Raw genomic sequence first — 17,943 nt, forward strand, 5'->3', positions numbered from 1 at the left:
TCTCTCTCTCTCTCTCTCTGTCTCTTTCTCTCTCTCTCTCTCTCTTTCTCTCTCTCTCTCTCTCTCTCTCTCTCTCTCTTTCTCTGTCTTTCTCTGTTTTTCTCTCTCGCTCCCTCTCTCTCTCTCTCTGTCGCACAAACCAGCAGCTGCTGTGAAAAGCAGCTTTCACAATAAGCTTCATCATCGAGGAGCCGTTGGCACTCGGACATGTCTGTGAGCCATGAGTGCATGGTGTTCATTTCTTAAGCGGTATAAAACATGACAGCTCAATATTCGTAACCAGACAACATCTGCATGCCGGAGAGAGGCTCCGTGTTTCCGCCAGCGTCCAAATAATGGCCGTGTCAGTCATCCCACCCTAAGCCTCACTTCCTCGGGCACCAGCCAAGGCGGGAGTGTAAACACCTTCATATTTCCTGTCATAGGAACTTCCGTTCCCTTTAATCTGCTCTGGCGATATGTAGCGCTGCAGAAAGGGGGTTCTCTTTCTTTAACACCAAGCTATCCCATAAGGCTTTGCAGGACCAGCTGACATCTGCAGTGCAGGAGATCGGCCATCTCATTGACCCCATCATGACAGCCGCAAGGGGCGAGGCCGCCCAGCTGGGGCACAAGGTAAACACGGTGTTTTACGTTAAAATAGAGTGAGAGGGTGTATATGTGTCTGTGTGTCTGTGTGTGTGTGTGTGTGTCTGTGTGTCTGTGTGTCTGTGTGACTGTGTGTGTCTGTATGTAACACTCAGCTGATGCACAGCAGCCATTTTGTAACACTGTGGTTGGGGTGAAATGTTAAGCACTGCCTGGTGTCCGGCTGCAGCACATATCAGTGTGCCGGGTGATTGATTGGCGGGTGTCATTGCGCCCCAGGTGACTCAGCTGGCCAGTTACTTTGAGCCCCTGGTTGTGGCCTCGGTGGGCATGGCCTCTAAGCTCCTGGACCACCAGCAGCAGATGATCGTGTTGGACCAGACCAAGACCCTGGCAGAGTCCTCCCTTCAGATGCTGTACGCTGCCAAGGAAGGAGGGGGTAACCCAAAAGTACGGCTGCCACCCTCACCTTACTTACCTTATCTTAAAAACTACTGTCTGCAACTGACATTAGTCTCAGTGTTCAGTAACTAACGCTCAATCATGTGCAGGCATTGCGTAACCTACATTCAGTCTCAGTGTTGAGTTACAGACACTGAGTCCCAGTCTTCTGCAGATGTGGAGCAACAGACATTACGTCTTAATCATGTGCAGGTGTTCAGTAACTGCCATTAAGTCTTAGTGATGCGCAGGTGTTCAGTGACGCCCTTCTCCCCGTCCAGGCGTGCCACACCCATGACGCCATCGCCGAGGCTGCCCAGCTGATGAGGGAGGCGGTCGATGACATCATGGTAACCCTGAACGAGGCAGCCAGCGAGGGCGGCATGGTGGGAGGGATGGTGGAGTCCATCGCAGAAGCCATGGGCAGGGTATGTATCCAGCCCTGAGAATCACTGAGCCTATCTGGACCCACTAAAGCTGGTGGGATGCAGAGAAGATGAACACAGCCAGTTTCAGTGTGTAGCGCCCTCAAGAATGAACATGGCTCACTTGGCCGGCGTGCAGACAGAGTACTGTGCAGGCCGATGTACTGCACTACATGTTCCCTGAAAATTCTCACATTTGGAAAAAAATCTATATCAGGGTTTCAAAATTCTTGAAAAATAGCATAGTATTTTCAGGTGTTTTACAGCGTTTTAATAGACGTTATTGGCAAATTTTGGTCATTATCTTGAAAAGCTTTCTCTGTGTGATTTATATTAATCATGAAACTGGTCCTGGGTTAGAATCCTCTTTCTACTGAAATGTGGTTTGCATTGCTGGGGGGCAGCATTTGTTTTCAGGAATACTGAGGAATTTTGGATTGCTCTATTTGTGAACTGCAATACTTGTGATGTACCCTATTGTAGTTTTCAAATTAGATTTTGTGCTGTTGGTAAGATTGTTGAACCCAAGACTATTTGATGCATTTGATAAGCCTCATCACGCCAGGAGGAGTTCCTGTTAGTGGTCAGTCAAGCAGAGGGACACTGGCAAAGCATGTTTTTGAATGAGGCTAAATTAATAGCCAATTCAACGAGCGCACGCAAGCCTGAACGCTTAATTTCTGTCAAATTTAGACATTTTCTCTTTAGCTCCCTTCTGAGGTACATCAGGCACAAATCAAAATATTCAAAAATGAAAGAAGTCATTAAATAACTAATTGCTTGTAAAAGGACTTCAGCAGCTCCCACTGGTTCGTTTCCTGTATTAGTGAAGGACATTTGTCCCGTGTTTAAAACACGGTTATCTGATTTACATTAAGAGAATTTCTGATGCATGCTTCACTGATGTTCATTTTGAAAATTAGGTGAAGAGGAGAGTAAAATTCAGTTTCATTAATTTGAGTAATCGCCCTACAAATCAGACCTCAATAATGCATCACACATCTAATTTAGCCTCCTTCCTGCTAATAGCTACTCATAGGCTAGTTCATATTAAGCCAATGGTGCAGCTCTAACTGAGTGATACATATTTACCAGCATGCATTTCACCGGGAGAGTAGCTGAGAGACATGTTCAATCATAATTTGGTCGGTTATTTAGTTTATGAATGTGCTGTTCTTCTGCTGTGCTTCCCTTCTTTTTCCACGTTACCCCTCGATTGCCTTTCGTGGGGTCGGGGAATGAATTTCCAGTTGCGCGACGACCTGGTTGTGAAACGGCACTGTAGAAATTAAAGATTGATTGGTCGGGCGGCCGGTTTATTGATTGGTCAATTAGCCGATTGATTGAACGTCTCTCCTCCCCAGCTGGACGAAGGCACGCCCCCGGAGCCGGAGGGCTCCTTTGTGGACTACCAGACGACGATGGTGAAGTACTCCAAAGCCATCGCAGTCACCGCCCAGGAGATGGTGAGGGGGGGGGGGGGGGGGCGAGGAGAAAGCGAAGCACATAAACACACAGCTGAGCTAGTCTCAGGCGCACGGGGAATAAGTCATCTGTGAGGAAACGGTGCCTCCTCTCTGCTGCTCCTCCCTGGAGACAGAGCCTTCTGCTCGACTCAATCACTGAGAGCGTGCGCGCGTGCATTCAGGAACTGTGTTTCGGTTCTGTGCTTCACATGGGTAATTTACAGGTTTTATTTACCTCTAATGATATTGAGTTACATATCTGCTCGCTGCTCAGGAAATGATGTTGGCCAGGTCTGCCACTATTACTCATATAAATCAGGTGAATGCACGTATTTTCTCAGAGAAGATCTGCTAAATAAATGTAGTGTAAGTGCGGGGGGACTGAGGACACGTTTGTACCAAGTTCTACTTCAACCCGTGATAGTCTTTATTCGTGGTGGCTTACAACAAAGGTTCCCACATTTTAATCTCATGGCCTTCTGAAGCAACCTGGTCACATAGCTCACTCAACCTAAAATGTTTAGCATTCTACACCTTTACCTAATCCCCACTACAGGCTGCAGTGCACTGATTATTTAACACTCTAGCACAGGGAAACATGTCTGTATTGTGATAATTACATTGTGGGCCTATAGAAGATATACAGCTTCGTTTAGTTTGTATACCTGCATTTCAAGTACAATTTCAATTAAAAGTTTAATTTAAAAAGTCCTAAATTAATGTTTGAAAAATTTAACATGGAATTAATGAGTGCAATCATATTATTATTAGCAAAGTTGTGTAAACCAACTTTCGCAGTAATGTTTTGTGCTTTTGACTTAGATGGCGAAGTCCGTGACCAGCCCGGAGGAGCTGGGCGGCCTGGCCTCTCAGGTGACCGCAGACTACGGCCAGCTGGCCCTGCAGGGACGACTGGCGGCCGCCACAGCAGAGCCAGAGGAGGTGAGCGTCAACGCATCAGCTCGGCCTCGCTATAGGAAATCTGTCTTATTTAGCTAACGGGTAAAAAGCACACCCCCTGTGCAGACTCCTAGGGGCAGTGGTGTACAGGAGACGTTTGTTCTATTTATTGGAATGTAGATACATTACAAAGCTGTTTAAATACAGATTGCCAGATTTGAAGATGCAGCATGTGAATACCTTTCACACTTTTTCACATGCTTTTTTTCACATGTACAGCAAGGGAGATAATTTTTTTTTTTTTTTGCGGGACCAGAGGAACTGAGAATCATTCACTGATATTAGGTGACTGTGACGAACCATCACCACGTGGCTAACATGCTCCAATATTCAGCATGGCCTTGGCAGCGTAGTGTAATTAGTGGCAGTACTGCATAGTGGTTATGGGACTGGGCTTGTAACTCCAAGGTTGCAGGTTTGATTCCCAGATGGCGAGAGATTCCTCTGCTCTTGCACTCTGGAGCAAAGTTCTGAACTTGAATTGCTTCAGTAAGTATCCAGCTGTAAATGGATTGCATATAAAGATCGTAAGCTGTGTTAGTCGCTCTGGATAAGTGTAAGTGCGTCCGCTAAATGCCTTAAATGTAAAAAATAAATAAATAAAATGGCCAGAAATTCCAGTGGGCTTTATAAAAGTAAAAAAAATCCCCAAAAGACACATCCATTTCCACTTTAATGAGCAGCTCTTCTGTGCTCATGCACTCCCAGCTGTGGTCTACATACCTTATGCAAGTACCCAGGGGGGTGCCATACGCTTCCATTTCATGGAACTGCCACTTACTGATTTGTTAATAAGAAGGTTTGTCTCACCGCGAGCAACTGCAAAAAAGCGTATTTGACGGAACATTGTGCCCAAGTCTGTTCCAACACCCCCGCAGTCTGTGCTGTAGGTGAAGAGGGGGTGGGGGGTGGCAGGGGGGGCGAATGCGCGCGTGGAGAAAGCTGTCTGATAGTCACAAGCCTTTAGCAAAAGGCTTTTACATAAGACTGCTTTAAAGACCCTGTTACCATAGCGACTCCATATTCCAAACCTAGACTGTCTATAGTAGCGTTCGCGGCGAAGAGACACCTCACCCACGATGCCTCTGTATGTAAATGCGTGATGTGGTGGCGTCAGTCCCCTCTTATGAAATGCTGGAAATACATTTCGTGAAGTACGCTGCTTGCTGCTGATGAGGTGCCGTTGATGAGGTGTGGAGGGCTTGTGAATCAGGTGCGGGCTGGTCGCAGGTCGGGAAGAGAGATTCTGAACGTGTGTGAAGGTGAACGGTGAGTGGAGGAGTACATTCTGATTGGGTGAATGGACTCAGACCCCGGTCGCTGGCTCCATTTTGCAGATCGGGTTCCAGATAAAGACTCGGGTCCAGGAGCTGGGCCACGGCTGCATCTTCCTGGTCCAGAAGGCGGGCGCCCTGCAGGTGACCCCCACGGACAGCTTCACCAAGAGGGAGCTCATCGAGTGCGCACGCGCCGTCACCGAAAAGGTAGGCCTGCCAGAGCGCCCCCTTGGAGAGTGGAGGACTGATGACGAAACGCGTTAAAAAATAAAGAAGTCATTTTTCTCTAAGATTAGCTAAATGCCTACCACTGGAGTCTCAACTGATACGTGTAATTGGGATACGCAGCCTGATGAAGCTACAAGATGTACTGAACAACCGGCAGCAAGCTGAACGGTGCTCCACTTCAATTACTTGAGCAATTACTGTAAAAAGTATGTTTATTCATGGCTTTTTTGTGTTCGTTTTTGAGGATGCTTGCGCGCCGGAACCTTCCGGGTTTCTGCCGTCCGTGGCCTGCCGGCTTTCAGCGCTTTTCCGGGTCTCCGTGGGCTCCATTAGCATTTCCCTCGCTCAGTCGCGCCCGGTGCTTGATTTGATTTGGGGCTTGTTTCAGACGTGAATAATTTGTAGGATGGCGTGTAAGGAGAGCTGAACCCTGAAGCTCCGCTGAATGCTTTTCTCCTTGCCCCTCGTGGGCTTTTAGAGATGGCAGATGTCGGCTCTTTGTACGTTTGTTTAGCCCTCATCCTGGAGGACTTGCGTGGCATTGCGTGTTATCCTTTTACGCAGGCAGATATGCCCGAATGCAGTTAAGGTTAACTGTCTCACTTAGGGCTGCTCAGGTGGCACATCCAGCTAAAGTGATTAGAGTGTTAAACCCTGACCACGGCAGCGTGGACCTGGAACAGGAGTCCCGCTAACTGGCTCTAGCGCCGCTCCGTAAGGGAGCGGTTCAGTCGCCCGGTTAACTCCAGCTCATCTCGCGCTGCCTGCACCAGCCGCACAGATTCAGTGATTACACAGCTCAGCGGGTGCCCTGCAGTTTGGATAGAACCTGTGGAAAGGCTCATTAGGTGACACAAAATTCTGGAAAAAATAGGGGTTAACTACTAAAAGTATACAACATAACCTGTGAGCTGAACCTACTTGAACTTTTACATCATATTGGACAGTACATGTTACTTTTTCAATGTTTATTGTTCTTGTTTATTGAAGTATTTTCATGGCTTCAGTCTGTTAAATATAACTGCTAGTGCAGTGAAATTTATTCAGGTTGTTCCAAAATGGAGCTATTAGATTAAAGAGGAGAGTGTGGGCTATGAATCTGGTCTGGAAAGTAATGGGGCCCGTTTGGAAATGACAGAGCGGCAGTTACAAAAAGCGCGCTCCATTGTGACATCACCGCACCCCGCCCCCAGGTCTCCATGGTGCTGTCGGCCCTGCAGGCAGGGAACAAGGGGACACAGGCCTGCATCACGGCCGCCGGCGCCGTCACCGGGATCATCGCAGACCTGGACACCACCATCATGTTCGCCTCGGCTGGCACACTCAACGCCGAGAACAACGAGTCCTTCGCCGACCACAGGTGACAGGACAGAGAGTTTGAGTGTGTGTTCGGGGAAGGGGGTCACCATGTCACAACTTACCTCAGAAGGGTATGGCAGGAATTATTTGACAGTGAATTGTGACAAAAATTAGTTTGAGGGAAAGATAGGCATTTTCTACAGCACAGTGTCCCTATCACCACAACAGTTTTTTTGCACAGAAAAAAGGCTGCCCCTGCTGGTCCATCAACATAATTTCCAACTACCTCATTCATAATGTCTAGCCTCATTCATAATGCCCAATAAAATAAATAATGTTATGAAAATATCTCCCCCTAGCTCTAGCATTTGTGCTGGCCACAGGTTGGCTTGGGTAGCAGTGTGGCTGGAATGAAAGGTGGAGGAGGCGTTCATGTCTGGGTTCATGCGGCCGTTTCCTGTGGATGGTTTTTCTTTGGGGAATTCAGAGCCTCCTTTCCCACAGGGAGAACATCCTGAAGACTGCCAAGTCCTTGGTGGAGGACACCAAGATGCTGGTGGCGGGGGCGGCCTCCAGCCCGGACAAGCTGGCCCAGGCAGCCCAGTCCTCCGCCAAGACCATCACCCAGCTGACCGACGTGGTGAAGCTGGGCTCGGCCAGCATCGGGTCCGACGACCCGGAGACGCAGGTGAGCGCGCTCGCTCGGAGGACTAGCCGCACTGGGACAGGGGGCGTAACGGGTTTTGGGATCCACCCTGTCATTCATACTGTTTTTCAAACCCAGCCCCACGTGCCTGCCCTTCCCAATCACATCTCTTGTTTGCTCTGGCCCACTGGTGGAGAAATCTTTCCATGGCACGGGCCCTGTCCATCTTCTGATGCCGGCTCACCTCTTCAGACTGTACCATGGCTCTCCTAGCCATCTTTAGCTCACCTCTGTCTTTTCTCTTTTCAATCTGTGATAGCATTTCTATCGGTATAGCTATGTACAGATAGATTAACTACAGTGGTATCGGTATTTTCTTTTGTTTACAGCCGCTAAGTGTTGGTTTGTTCGGCCAAAGTCGCACCTATTAATTATAAATAAGGCCTTCAGTGTCTGTTATATCGCACGTCTGCACTAATGCTCCCCACTTCTGTAAGTGCCTCTGGATAAGAGTGTGTGCTAAGTGAACGCGCTCTGAGGCGCTGATGTGAGTGTTTTATTCTGTGTGTCCAGGTGGTGCTGATAAACGCGGTGAAGGACGTGGCGAAGGCGCTGGCCGAGCTGATCGGGGCCACCAAATGCGCAGCGGGAAAACCGGCCGACGACCCGTCCATGTACCAGCTGAAGAGCGCCGCCAAGGTAGGGGGGGTCCCAGACAGCGCTGAGGGGTACGGCAGGAGGGGTCCCAGACAGCGCTGTGGGGTACGGCACGGTAACCGTCTCGCGGCTATGCATTCAGAACCATACTGTAGCTGTCTGACGTGAGAAAGGTACGGCACTGTGGCTGTCTCACAGTTATGACTGCTGTACTGACAGGGTCATATCTGTAAGGATGGCGCTACTGCAGCCTCTTTGGTACTGCGCTCTTGCAGCAGCCACCGGAGTTAGTGGTGAATGGCAGCCCGAGCGCTCTGTGACCGCAGCGACGTGACCGTAGCTCCATGACCGCAACGGTCTGAAGCCCCCGGTCTCAGGACCAATCGGGCTGATTTAGGGTTCCCTCTCTCCTCCATCTTTTTCCGCTCCATCCGTACTCATACTCTGGGCGTCAGCATAGTCACAGCGCTGTTAAAATGAAAAAACGAGGTCATTCAAAAACAGTCCGGCCAATATATTTATATCACTGTTTGCTGTAACTTTTGTGTGCCCCATTTTCCTTATAAGGCCGTGGTCCTGTCGTCCGTCCTGATTGGCTCCCGGCAGCGGAGCCGGCGGCGTTGGGAGAGCCGAGCGCCGCGTCTGCGCTCGACGGCGCAGAGAGCCGATTGCGCTCGCCGGCTCCATTCCGCACACAAAGCCCTTCTGGGCACGAGCGTTTCGAACGGTCCCGGGCCGTGCGGTCTACGCGCGATGCATCACAGTCTGTTTTTAACAGCGTGTCAGTGTTTCTCCCTGCTTGTTCCCAACAGATAAGCTAATGGATGAATAAATGTGCCCCGTTTTCCTTCACAAAGGCAGGCGGATGTGCACTGTGTTCAGCCATTAGTTTTTTTTGGTTATCAGATCCCTTTTAGAGAAAGTTAAACTCCGGAAAGGAAAAGATAAGAAACCCATTCAGCCATCCATACCCAGAGGGACCAACAGAAAAATAACTCGATTTGTTAGAGCTGATCTAAAAAACATACTTTTTTTACCTTTTTATTCTCATAGCTATATACTTTCTGATACAGTTTTGGTGCAGTATATCGCCTGAGAGCATCTGAACCTGCAAACTGCCGGTGTTTGCCTCCCTCTGCATGTTGAACTGCTAATGCTATGCAGCTTTGAACTTGGTTAGAATGGGTTATGATGGGAGACAATACAAGGTTGAATACTAGGTTGCTGCTGGTAGAGGTGTCATTGAGCCAGTAGGGGGCGCACTTCTTGCTGGGCCAGATAGAATTCCATTGCCCAGCTACATTACTGTAGATGGAGCCATGTTTCAGATGAGATGTTTAGCTGAGGCCCTGATTCACTGTGGCCATGACAGGTCCCATGGCACTTTTCAGTATAGTCGAGGTGTTAATGTTAGTGTCCCTGTCAGCGAAACTTTCCAATCACCGAATCATCCCCCTAAAATCTGATTGTCTGCATAATCCCTTGTGTTCCCAACCCACTTTTAATTTTCCAGGTCATCAATGCAAAAGAACTCTTTGACCTGCCTGGTTAAAATCAAAATGGCAGCAAATAAGCTTTTTAAAAATCCTGTACCCAAATCAATATTACTCTCTGTAGACCTGGAAGAATTTTATGACACCACCATCTTCCCCTATATTTAATGTCACAGCAGGATATGGGATTTTTTTATTTCAGACATGAGTGATAACAATAATGTTTTAGTCAGTGGTTTTATGAAAGCATTTATATTCTGTTATGTCCAGAACAGAGTATAAATAACATTTATATTCTGTTATGTCCGGGGTTTAAACAGCTTTCTTTGATGCATTTTATCTGATTATACTGGATGTACAGAGAAGCAATTCAGGTTAAATACCTTCCCGTGGGCATTGAACCTGCAACCTTCTGGATAAAAACCCAGCTCGACACGCACGTCCGTCCCTTCCACACTAAGCAGTGCCTTGGTGCAGCTTGAGGGCGGGTCACGTGACTGGGTGATGTAACCTGTTTTCTCACGCTCTCGAGCCCCGTGAAGGAGCTGTGGTTTCCTGGATGGGTCCTTGGTGCTCTCTCCTCGTTTCCACATCTCCGAGTGGGCACCAGCCCGTCCCGGCCCCTCGAGTGCCTCCTGGCTGAGTGCCTTTCAGCCCTGTGGAGCGGGCCGCCGCTTCAGGCGCCACACAAAAGCGCCGCGCTCGCCAGCTCCCCGGCTTTCAGTCCCGAGGGCCCTCGTCCGTACTCTAGCGCTGCGGCGGGCTCCCCGCCTGAACCGGGGACCCCTCTGTATCTGCACCCTTAGCTCTGCTGGCAGCGGCTGTATTTGCCTTGGAGCTCTCCCCATTACAGCTGGTAGGCGCAGACAGCGCCCTCTGGTGGCAGCTGTCTCTGTGCTCCGCTGGCGGTTTTTTAAAGTGCCCTCTTCCTCACGCCGTCTCTCCTCCTCCTCGGCGCAGGTGATGGTGACGAACGTGACGTCGCTCCTGAAGACGGTGAAGGCGGTGGAGGACGAGGCCACTCGCGGGACGAGGGCGCTGGAGGCCACCATAGAGTGCATCAAGCAGGAGCTAACGGTAGCTGTCTGTAGCCATGACGAGAGGGGGAGGGATGTGGGTGGGGCTTGAGGAGGAGGAGGGGCGTGGGGCGTTACAGGGGAGGGGGTGGGGACAGGTGTTGGAGAAGTGTAAATGATTAACATGGTTGGGCTTAACAACACACAGTACCCCCCCCCCCCCCCGTAGTTTCCCATGATCCTCTAGTTTTTCTCCTCTGCCCTAATAAGATGCTCTGTGGTAGTTACAGTGAATGGCACAAATCTTCATTAGTTTATTTTTATTGCAAATTGCTCTAATCCTTATCAGCGTCCTCTCAGGATGATAACAAGATCTGAATCGCTGGCGTACTGCGCACAATTAAAAGGGGTTCGATAACACAAACACGGTCTGCACTTGATAACAGGAGTCACTGCGCTTGTAAAACCATTCTCCACTTGTTTCATTAAATAAGCGCTGTTAAATGCTGTCTGTGCTAGCTACCTAATTTGGAAATGTACTGCATGAGCCTTATCTACTTTTCTGTGAAACAGAAACCGTTGTGTGTCCGTAGGTCATATTGCTAATTGGCTAGGCTTTAGCTAGTTAATTTTCATCTAAGAGATGGCCTCCTGTCTTTGTTCCTTTGGGTTCTCTGCCGGGCAGTTGTTCCACTCCAAGGACGTTCCGGAGAAGTCCACCACCCCTGAAGAGTTCATCCGCATGACCAAGGGCATCACCACGGCGACAGCCAAAGCCGTGGCGGCGGGCAACTCCGCCCAGCAGGAGGACGTGATCTCGACGGCCAACCTGAGCCGCAAGGCCATCTCCGACATGCTGACCGCGTGCAAGGTGCCGGCCCGTCGCCACGGCCCTCTTGTGCCGGGGGGTCACTTGGTCACGCTCCGCTACGGAAGCGCATAGCATCGGCAGGCTCGGGGCGGAAACCTTTTGCAAAGCCTGCTTCTTATTTTTCACATTTCAATTTGCCAGATCAGTCCTGTCAGAGAGAATATGATCTGTATCTCCCATCGCCATGGAGACGTGTCACCGCAATACTGTTCCTATTTGCGGCAGAACCCTCCAGGGACTTGTTTTACATAATCTCTACGGAGTGCCCGAACGACACACTGATAATAACATCTGTAACAGTAATATAGTAACTGTGAATAGACAGTTCAGGAGTTCAGCATATTGGATTTTTTTTTACACGTGCGTTTGCCTCATGTGTGTTTACCCCTGGTTGTGCATGTGAGTGTGTGTGTGTGTGTGTGTGTGTGAGCCAGAGAGTGATTGTGTTTGCAAATGTGTGTGCATGGGTGTGTGTGTGTGTGTGTGTGTGCATTCGTCCTGCTCTGCATTAAGAGGCTGTGATGTGTGTGTGTCCTCCAGCAAGCTGCGTACCACCAGGAGGTGAGTGAGGACGTGCGGGACAGAGCCCTGGTCCTGGGGAGTGAGTGTACAGCAGGGTACCTGCGCCTGCTGGAGCACGTGCTGCAGGTGAGACTGGAAAACCTTCACCTGTGTCCCCTTAGAACAGTACCTTTCTGTGTGTGTGCATGTGTGTGTGTGGGTATGTGCAGGTGTTTGCATATGTGTTAATGCATGTGCTAACGTGCTAACGTGCGCTCTCTCCTCCGCTCTCAGGTTGTGCAGAAGCCCACGCCGGAGCAGAAGCAGCAGCTCCCGCCGTTCTCTAAGCGCGTGGCCAGCGCCGTCACCGAGCTCATCCAAACGGCGGAGGCCATGAAAGGTGAGGACGCTCAGGGCTCCACGCTTCTGCCCAAGGATGGGCTTATTTTAGCTTCCTGTGACATCACTCTCTGTGAGTTCAGTCTGTGCCCACTTCAGGGAACACACAGCATGTTTCCTTTAATAGGGTCAATGCGGGTTCGTAGTTCTTTTCACTTTTTTATAGGACCACAATTCCATGGAAACCTCTTTCAAAACCCCTTTATATGTCTATCTACAGAAACATGCAGGATTTCTATACTTTCTACATTTTATTACTCTGCAAATAGACTGCATGTGATGTCACCATAATGCTGTATGACTATAAGTGTAAGAAAGTAGTGATTCAGCCATTGGATCTGCTGTTGAGCACATGATGCTGCGTTATACAGTGTAGATGTGTAGAGACTGCAGGTCATTGGTCTCTATGGGAATTTAATTGTGGTGCTAAATCCTATAACGCCCTCCTCCCTTCTTCCCTGTCCTGCCTCAGATGGAGGTAAGTAGAACACTTATTGTGTGGATCATGCAGACCACCTTTCATGGAAACGGAAGTAGTGAGAGTGGAGACACAGCGAGGACGAGAGAGAGAGAGTGAGACAAGGAGAGAGAAAGAATAAACGAGAGAGACAGGGAGAAAGGGAAAACAGAGAGGGAGCTTGAGTACATTTCCCCAGAGTTCCCTATAATCAGTTTTAAAAAATATTATATATATATATATATATATCTATATATATATATATATATATATATATATCACTCCATCTGTTTTGCAGACTCTTCCAAATGCACACACTTTATAGGCACTTTAAATCTCTATAAAGAGAAGGCGAGCCATCAGGATGCGCTCTTACTAAAACACTGAGGCCACAAGGGCGCCCGGTCTCTGTGTACCCCTCACACTGAAGGCGTGGTGTTTCTGCACACTGTACCTTTATGGCGTACTTGTTAATTGTACAAAATAGCCAAATACGGTTCCTGGGTGATTTATATAAATTGTCTGCTGTTAATGCTTTGGTGGTTCAAGTACTAATTGCTTGTTAATAATCTTAATTTGCTCTAGTGCACTTACTGTGGGTACACGTTGTGCCTATGGATAAGCATTATGCTGTGGTGCATTGTGGGTCCTTTTTGTGCCTGTTAATAAGCACGAGGTTGTGGTGCTTTGTAGGTACTCTTTGTACCTTTTAATATTTGAATAAGCATGATTTGGTGCATTGTGTGTGCTCATTGTGCCTGTTAATAAGCATAATATTGTGATGCATTGTGGGTACTCGTGTCTGTTGATAAGCAGTGGTCATATTAATGCAGGATTCTGTGTTTTTTACTCAGAAAAAAGCCAAAATGAATGAAAAAATACACTGTATTCTATAAACACAGGTATTACTGTCTTTTATAAGACCACAACAAAAGAATTACGTCTGTTTTTTTCTTTTTGAGCCAGTTGTCTTTTGGCGTATGACATTTGTGTTGTTCATTGACCATAATATTTACATAGCCATTGGTAGCATTGCAAAAGTCAAAGAGAAAGCGTTTAATTTGAATGAAAAGTCAAAAACAAGATGTCACACTACCTAGCTTGCTCAACATGAGTGAAGTAAAACCGAAACCACTCCTAGGTTTCTAAAATATAATTAGCCTGTGTGGCAAAAATTTGTTTTGATCAGAATGCTAAAGAATTATTTGCCTAAGCTTATTTCATTCCACTAACCACACTATTCCATCAATTTAATTATGAACGACAGGCAAATAGTTATGTTTATCAGAATGCAAGTGAATTAGTGTAAAATGCAGATTTTTAAATGTCCTACATTCCTAAGACACAGAATTCCTTGGGCTAGCGCGACCACTGAGTCAATAAGCATGATGCTATTTTGCATGGTGGATGCTTACTATGTCTGCTGATAAGCATGATACTGTGGTGGATTTTGGGTACTCAATGTGCTTGCTACTGTAATAAGCATGATTAAGGCTGGGTGCTTTTCACTGAAAATACTGGCTGAAGTTGTGGGGCAGTCAAACTTTATTTAAGTCACAGAGAACTGAAAAAAGCAGAAGAAATGACAGATTGGCTACGCTAATGTTGACAGTTACCATCCAGAACTGCCAAAAAAATCACAGAGGGCACTAAAACTAAAGGAAATTTGGAAATGGCAAAAATGGGGAAAGTCACTTAATCCATGGCACCTGCAACTTCTGTGACAAACACCTTGCCGTAAGCAGGACTCTGTGGTGCATTGTGGGTACTCGCTGTGCCTGTTAATAAGCAGCATGCTGAGGTGTGCTGTAGGTTCTCAGTGTGTTGGGGTCGTTTCAGGCTCGGAGTGGGTGGACCCAGAAGACCCCACTGTGGTTGCGGAGACGGAGCTCCTGGGGGCGGCGGCATCCATTGAGGCCGCAGCCAAGAAACTCGAACAGCTCAAGCCAAGAGGAAAGCCCAAGGTACGACGCCTGCCCTCCACCTATGTACCCCCGAGAAGCACCCAGCACCCTATGCCCGTAACCTTTATACACCTAAAAGCACCCTTCAGCTATCACTCTTACACCACCAAAACAAAGCTACACCTATGACCCTGCTACCCCCTAAACCTCACCTCTGACCTGCTATCCCCTAAACCTAACCTAACAATGTACCTCACTACCTTTCTACCTCCAAAAGCTGCTCCCTTCTGCTACCTTCAAACCGACCCCAGTATCCTCTGAACACCCCCACACACGGAATTAGAGTCTCCCTAGCTCCAGCTCAGTACCCAATGTGTTCCCCAAAGATATCTTACATTTGCCACCTGTCATATATACTCAGAAACATCACTTATCCTGACTTACTGCTTGACTTATTCTGCATCTGAGCTGAGACTTGTCAAAGATTCAGTAACTTAATCAGAGCTTCAATTACATATTTTGAGTCTGACTGGCTCATTCTGGGCACAACTTATTTTTTGTTTGGGTGATTTATTCTGTGATTTATTGACATATTGCAAGCTTTGGTGACTCATTTTAACAGGGATCTATATTTAGGGACAGCGACTTATTCTGCACTTCAGTGACTTATACTAAGCTCCTGGCTCAGTACATAATGTTGGTGGCCTGGACCATCTGTATGTCTGATATAATGTTAGTCAAGCTGTTTTTATATATAATTCTGTCAGTCTACAAATCTCTGCACCTGTTTGTAGAGATTAAGTAGTCAAGCCAGGAAACCATTGTGCATGACACATCTGTGCTGTGCATGGACTGTTAATGTTGGTAGGTTTTATTGTGTGATTATGTCATGAATTTATTGTGGCCATTTTGTTTATGGGAGATCCGGTTATATTTGCATGGTACCCTTGAGGTTTATCTTGGAAAAGGTTCATTTTGGAGGTTAATTATCTGAAACTCATGACAAAAAAGTGTACTGATGCGTATAAATGGGAATACTGTATTTAATTTTCTATGAAAATTATTTACATTAGGGTTTTGCCAAAAAGCAGCTCTATTTTCCAATTTAGAAGATGTGTGTCTGTGTGTTTGAATATAGGTGTTTTATGTGTGTACGTGAGCATGTATTTCCATGTTCACACATTATGTGCGCTACGGAGTATGTATGATTGCATATTGCATATTGTAAGTTTGTGTGGCTACATTTCAGCTGTTTGTGTGTGTGTGTTCCATTTGGGGCTCAGGACTTCTCTGTTTCCATGGCCCCAGCATTGGCAGAGGTCTTTTTTAATACTGCGGAGATGTCCTCATGTTTCTGAAGGGTGGAATTGGCCTGTCAGATTGCAGTACAGCTCATCTCTTTGGGTGTACAGTGCCTTGACTCCACCCCTACCTTCAGCTGACCTGCCAATCTCGCTCCTGTAAGGAGTGGCTCTGTCCACCGCACAGGGAATTCTGTCATTATAACCGCTGGACTAGACCGTGTGCATGCGTTTGGGTATGTGCGTGTATACACGTGCATGCATGGGTACCTGTGCACCTGTATGCTCATGTGTATGTATGTGTGTGTACTGTATGTGTGTGTGTGTTCAGATTGAATGCCTGTTTTTTTACGGTGGAGCTATAACCTGTGGTAGAGCCTGCAGATGTCTTGTCTTTGTCAGTCAAACAAAGCACACAGTTACAGCAGCCTCTGTCTTTTTCCCCCTCTCCACTCTTCTTCCTTCACCTGCTCCCTCCCTCTGTAACCTCCACACACACACACACACACATGCACACAGACACACACGTATGCACACACTCACACAAACACACACAGACACACACACACGCACTCATCACACGCACAAAAACATAAACACGCACACACTGACACACACACAGAAGCACACACAGTCACACATTTACACACACACAAGTGATCACAGTTACACATATGATAAGATACACACACAAGCACACAGTCACACAAACACACACACACACACCCGGTAGACATCCCTGGTCCATCCCAGCATGGCTCACCGCAGTTCTCTTAAGCCGATTTAAACCTGGAAGCCTTCTTTGCAGGGCTCTGTCTGATATGTTTGATATATTAGGTTGTTATTCAATCCAACTATATATCAAACATATTCCTACAGTGTCCCGCTCTGTCTCCAGACTCATGTGATATGTGCGTGCTGTTGTGTGCTGGAGAACTTTGTGATGAGGGACCTTTGTGTGTGTCTGTGTGTGAGCCTTTGTGCATGTGTGCGTGTATGCGTGTGTGTTTGCTTGCATGTATGCGTGTCTGTGTGAGCTCGTGTGCGTTGGAGCTGATGTCTTGTTTTCATTTATTTTTGTTTGCATTGTCACTTTGCAACTGAGTTGCTTGAATCTGCTCCAGTGTGGCAGGATAATTGGAGTCTATCAACCAAGGCATTTTGGGATGAAATATTTTGTTGGCTGAAGGCTACAATGCAAACCAGTTTTGAGTGGTGTTTATTGTGTAGGAGGGCTTGCATGCAGTTCCATTCTATCGCCATGAGAGGGCATTCTATCACTCGTGAAGTGTCGTCTAAGGATATTTTCATCTGGTCAGCTTCACTGCTCAGTGCGCATCTATGTTTTATAATATGCACTTGTAAGAAGACTGACTTGTTAACAATGCAAAAGCTTTGCTACCCCTTGAGCTGTCCCCGATGAGCTCTATACATAAAACATCTGTGCTTTGCATTTAACATGATAAAAAATCTGTGGCAATGACATGCAGTATATATTATATAATGTGGAAATTACATATATTATATGCTATATATTAATTGATTCTGTTTATTTAACAATTTATTAATTTGACAAGTCCAGTGTACAAATACCAGTGTGGGAGTTTGTTCCTATTGTACTTGATTCCGATCAAAGGCCTGTCTGTGTCTGTTGCCCTGGGCTGGTCTGAGCAGTGCCACAGAAATGCAAAGCAAACTCAAACCGAATGCAAATACCGGCATAGTTTACCTTCTAAATTTCTGTTATGCAAACATTTTCCTTTACAGAGTCTTTTGTTTCCCGGGTATATTTATTTATTTGTTTGAAATGGCCTTGAGTGGCGCTGAGTTTGATCTGTGCGGCGGTGCACATGCGCTGGTTCCTGTTTTCCCGTGGAGAGTAGCTTATTAGCACGCGGTGGAGTTCCCGTTCCGTTCGGTTCGGAGCAGAGCGCGCCCGTCTGCTTTCGCTCTCCCGGTGGGCTGAGCCGCTCTTCGAGCTGTGTGACGGGCGTGAGGTCTCGCTGCCGCGTCG

At 47.3% G+C, this 17,943-nt stretch overlaps 1 protein-coding gene across 1 annotated transcript in view; it reads left to right on the forward strand.

Annotated features, from left to right (window-relative positions):
- The window catches only part of LOC135242735 (talin-2-like), a 127,130-nt gene that overhangs the window by 101,780 nt on the left and 7,407 nt on the right, over positions 1-17,943 (forward strand). The window contains 14 exon segments of the mRNA XM_064313963.1: positions 514-615; positions 868-1,038; positions 1,311-1,457; positions 2,819-2,920; positions 3,743-3,862; positions 5,218-5,364; positions 6,579-6,745; positions 7,189-7,372; positions 7,904-8,029; positions 10,441-10,557; positions 11,182-11,367; positions 11,908-12,015; positions 12,163-12,268; positions 14,564-14,688. Coding sequence (XP_064170033.1) covers positions 514-615; positions 868-1,038; positions 1,311-1,457; positions 2,819-2,920; positions 3,743-3,862; positions 5,218-5,364; positions 6,579-6,745; positions 7,189-7,372; positions 7,904-8,029; positions 10,441-10,557; positions 11,182-11,367; positions 11,908-12,015; positions 12,163-12,268; positions 14,564-14,688 — 1,908 coding nt within the window.

The sequence above is a fragment of the Anguilla rostrata genome, chromosome 16, assembly GCF_018555375.3.
Source record: "Anguilla rostrata isolate EN2019 chromosome 16, ASM1855537v3, whole genome shotgun sequence".
Classification (NCBI taxonomy): domain Eukaryota; kingdom Metazoa; phylum Chordata; class Actinopteri; order Anguilliformes; family Anguillidae; genus Anguilla; species Anguilla rostrata.